Source organism: Atta colombica, unplaced genomic scaffold, assembly GCF_001594045.1.
Source record: "Atta colombica isolate Treedump-2 unplaced genomic scaffold, Acol1.0 scaffold12, whole genome shotgun sequence".
In the NCBI taxonomy this organism is placed as follows: domain Eukaryota; kingdom Metazoa; phylum Arthropoda; class Insecta; order Hymenoptera; family Formicidae; genus Atta; species Atta colombica.
Window position 1 is genome coordinate 4,920,735 of NW_017259206.1, and position 4,945 is coordinate 4,925,679.

The following is a 4,945-nucleotide window of genomic DNA, read 5'->3' on the forward strand; positions in this document are numbered from 1 at the left end:
TGGGACAGAGAGTTCAAAAAGAATCCAGTTGTATATCATCAATTTGAATTTATTTTCGGAAAAGAATTATTTTCTGAAAAGTTTTAAAAAGAATTTTTTTTGCATCTGACAATGAACTCAAATATTAGGTAGTAAATGTAGTAAAAAGAAATCCATTATTTTTCCATTTAAAATTTTCATGCAAAAATACACCTAATATGATAACACATTTATGACTGAATTCTTTTTAAACTATTTATGCTATTTGAATTATTTCTATTGTCCTTATTTTCAGTGCCTGAAATTACACGTCCAGGACGAGCTATTATCGGCATCTAACTTCAAATCAGAATTCCATTTAATTTTTGTATTTATATTGTAATGAAATAAAATATTTTACGTATTACATTAAAGTGATGTATCTCACGAGCATATTATTTTAATTATCTTTTTATAAAACCTTTTCTTAATTTCCTGCAAGATGCGCAATATGATGTACAATATATACCTGCAGATGCAACATATGTTACTCGTAGAGAGATAACATGATGAGATGGAAGACTTCGACCAAATTCCGATTAAATTACTGATTCGAATAGAACCATATAAAGCGAAATTTCTAATTATATATAATTGCTTTTTCTATTTAATTTTCTTAATTTTCTTAATTTTTCATTTGTTAACAAAAAAATTAATAATTCTGCGTTAATAAAAAATAGTGTGTGTGTGTGTGTGTGTGTGTGTGTGTGTGTATGTGTGTATATATATATATATATACACCTAACAATTAAGTTAATCACTGATTAAGTTAACTGCATGAAGTTTAGTTGAGTTATTTATAATTATTTATTGTTGAAAACAATAAAATAGAACGTAAAATTCATTTCTATATGATTCTATGCCACGTCGTTTTATCTGCACAAAGTAGAAATGGGTTACATTGGTTGCAGCATTGAAATAAATATATAAATATATGTAGTGAAAGATATAATTTTTTTTTTAATTTTTTAAATTTAATTTTTTTTTTTTGCAGAAAGAATTTTTCAAAATTGTTATTTTTATGTTAATCGCTATAAAATTATGAAGTAAACAAATTGATTGAAAGGATTGTCAATCCTCAACTAAATTCAATTTAATATAGAAAGAAATTAATTACTGAACTTTGAATATCAAAAGCACTGAACAACTCTACGTGTGTATATTTTTGTGTTCAAAATATATAATCAATCCACTGTCTCTTCCATATTAAATTTCTTAAAAAAAAGATTTTTAAAAATTAAGACAATTAATATTCATTGCAAGAAAATTTCTCTCTTTGCTTTTTCCATAAATTCTACGAGTCTCGACAGACTAATTTGCCTTTTCTATAACTTCAATTTAAAATTTTTGTTTAATCTATGCTAATCTACGTTAATATTGTGATATTAAAAATTACTTTTTTTTGTCTTCAGATAGAATTTGTAACTAGGACAAAAATAATGATGATAAGTCTCGACAGGATAATTTGGTACAGCATAAAATTGCGTACGCGAAGATGAAGATTGAGGAACAGAGAGGGACACAGGAATCGTATTCGTGTCGACGTCGCATAGGATATTAAGTAGGGTCGGATCGTAAACTGGTAACATCCGCCAATCAAATCCGTCTATGTGTGTGACCTGGCCTAGAATCGAAAGCTCTTCTATACCGAGGAGACGGTAATTTATCTTTGCATGATGAAAAGAGCGCACTATATCGCGTCAGTATGACGTGGGACGTTTTGATCGCATTGTCGATTGAGTGCATCAATAAAAAGATAGAACTTCAATCGAAAAAAATCGCTAATAGTAGCACATGTGTTCTTAAGTGCAGCATGGACACAATTAGAGAGAGCCTTCACAAGGTTGGGATGCACAGCTGAAAATTAGGCAAAAAATCAAGGATTAGATATTTATAATTTCCCTTTTTAAATATTCTTCAGAAATTCCTAAAAATTTTTTTAAAAAGAGAAACTACAAGTTTGTTAAAAAATTTGTTGCTATAATTAAAATACTTCTTGTAATTGTAAAAAATTTAATTTAATGTAAAATAAAAAAAGTACAATTAACGAAACGTCGAAAGGATTAAATATTCGGAAATATCGATCCGTCAGATTAAATTGACATTATTTTAATCCCGATTAAAAAATAAATAAAAAATATTCACTTTTTTTATTTATTTCAAAAAATATTTACTATTTTTTATTTTTATTCCTTCTCATACTCGAAATGTTGGAATTCATATTAAATATAATAATATTACGTAAGATTAATTCTATATTACTCGATGTGGTTTTCGTTAACGTAATTATTCGCATGAAGTGTTTGTGACAACATTATATCTCAGTTTTTATTGTTCTTTTGAATAATTTACAAATAAAAACTGATAATATATTCTCTATACATCCTTTAGATAAAAATATATTTAAAAAACTATTTTTAATTTGTACTAAGTATAATAATATGTATATAAACAGCTTTAGCAAATTTTCTTATAGAAATTTAATATTAAAAGTAATTACTTTCTGATCCTTTTAGAGTAAATCACATTCTGAAGAATGAAATCTCACTTCTAACTCACTTTTAAAAATATTCTCTTTTTCAAAACTAGATCAATTTTCATTCTTTAATTAAAGTGATATTTTACTCCAAAAAATTTAGAGAATAACTCATTTTGAGTATTAAAAGTACTATTGTTCAGCTTTGCTTTTAATACTTAAAATAAATAATTAATCACTATCTTTCAGTATTAAATTAGTCAGTATTGGATTTTTGTAAGGACTTATAAGTATCTTATTAGATGCTTCAGGTGATGAAGGATCAATAAACAATCGAATCAGAAAAATACTGACAGGAGCGTCTATCGAACACGTTTCACGTGAAAACAGCGCAAGGGCGGCGCGCGAAAACGAGAGAATAAGAAAACAAGAGAGAGAAGGATAATAGCTTGCGACCTGCTCTCGAATCAGCTTCCAGGACGCGCGGCAGGGCTTGCAGCTTCCATCTCTATCACTCTCTCGCTTCTGGATCCCGTGCCTCATCTCTCATCCCGACCCCCATTCGACTACCCGTGTCACCACTCAGCCTCTTGACTCTGACGTTCAGTCGCACCCTCGCCTCGCGGACGGCGCGCACTCCGTAACGTCTTCACACATCGACACGCGCCGAAAACGAGATTGCCGCGGGCAAAGATACGCTCGCACCACCAACGGCAATTAGCGAGGAGGAAGGTTCTGTAAAAGTGATAAGGAATACATTTGAGAGATACCAAAGATGAGGCTTCTCGCGGTCGCCCTGGGTTTCCTTCTTCAGGCATGGATCGTGTCCTGCGGGGTACGTGGCAAAACGATGCATAGGTGAATCTGGGGAGCTTGAAGGAAAATTATATCCCTTCGAGAATAAAATTAAAAATATATCAGAAAGTTCAATAGAATTTTATTTTATTTTTTTGTAAATAAATTTTTATCTAAAATCACAAAGAGTTCTGTTTATATGTTTCGGAACTTCAACGAAACTCAGTAAAACTCGGTAAAAAATTGGATAGAAACTTGGCAATCGGGGGTGATTTTTTTCGATCGCTGTCAATTTTGGCGCTCAAAAATAATTATGTGTTCAATAACTTGTGTTCAATAACTTTCTTTTGAGCTCGATATTTTAATTCTATTTGCATGATTTTTTTTTTATTTAGTGTCAAAATAGCAGAGAAAATTTTCTATGTAAGGAAATGTTTTAAATCAAAATAGAATATCTTTTCTTTTTTTGTTTTTTTTTATTATAGTACAGCGTTATGATGTTTAATGAAAAATTGATATTAAAATAATCCGAAATAATAGAGTAATCCAATATTAGAAAAATAATAACGAAGAAGAACATATAATTATACACAGACAATTCTCTTCGCTAATGTTAATTTTTAGCATCGTAGATTAACTTTAATTTCGATTTGACTTATTATTTATTTTTTATGGAAACGAAAAATTAATATTGATATAATTACAAAAATAATAATAAAGATATTGGAAAATAATAATGAAAGAAAATAATTATAAATAGATAATATTTCTCCGTTAATTCCTGTTTCTATCAATGTAGATTAACTTCAATCTCGGTTAATGAGGCTTAACTTATTGTTTTTTTCTAGTTTCTCTAGTTTTTCTAGTAATTTATTTTTCTAGTTCTAAATAAAAATTAGAAGAAGATAAAGTAAATTAAACCGAGATGAAAATTAATCTACGTGGATAGAACTATAATAGTTGCTGTGTAAAAGTATATTATAGTCCACTAACACAGCTGTCGCAAGAGCGTTCGTCTTTCATTACTATTTCTCAACCCTATCTCTCAACTACTATCTATTAGTCTCAATGACACCGATCTATTTTGCAGACAAGACCCAGCTTCGTTTCCGATCAGATGATCGCGACCGCAGCCAGTGTCGTGAACGCCTGCCAAACACAAACGGGAGTTGCCACAGGTATATTATTCAACGAGAGAGTTCATTCACCCCAACGTGAATGAAATTATCGATCACACTTTTAATTATCGCGACGGCGCATAAAGTTATACAACTGATACTCGCAAATGACTGACTATCTTGTTTCGAATTAAATCGAAAACTAAAACTTTCACGGAGATTCGAAGGTTCAAGACTGGTTTTTTTTTCAATACTATCGATTTCGAGCGATCGGAATTGCGTAAGCATGTTTTTCTTTCGACTCGATATTTTAAATTTGTTTGATTTTTTTATCTAGTGTTAAAAATAGAGAAAAAAATTAAATTAAAATATTTTTTAATGCCTCACATGTTAAAAGAATGATGGTGAATCTATTTTGCACTCTATTAATTAATGCGTTCAAAGTATATTTATTTCGCGTTTCAAGAAAGTAATTGCAATATGAAAATTATTTTTGTAAAATATATATTAATAAATATATTGAATATACATTAATATA

At 29.5% G+C, this 4,945-nt stretch overlaps 2 protein-coding genes across 2 annotated transcripts in view; both read left to right on the plus strand.

Annotated features, from left to right (window-relative positions):
* Nucleotides 1–2,939, plus strand: part of LOC108694395 — a 4,514-nt gene extending 1,575 nt beyond the window's left edge. Inside the window, exon 2 of the mRNA XM_018203824.1 lies at nt 2,797–2,939. Within this exon, the coding sequence (XP_018059313.1) occupies nt 2,797–2,939 (143 nt within the window). The remainder of the gene's footprint in view (nt 1–2,796) is intronic.
* A 157-nt stretch (nt 2,940–3,096) lies between these two features.
* LOC108694348 (general odorant-binding protein 69a-like) overlaps nt 3,097–4,945 on the plus strand; it is a 3,635-nt gene continuing 1,786 nt past the window's right edge. Inside the window, exons 1-2 of the mRNA XM_018203774.1 lie at nt 3,097–3,329; nt 4,380–4,495. Coding sequence (XP_018059263.1) covers nt 3,270–3,329; nt 4,380–4,495 — 176 coding nt within the window. The 5' untranslated portion in view covers nt 3,097–3,269. The remainder of the gene's footprint in view (nt 3,330–4,379; nt 4,496–4,945) is intronic.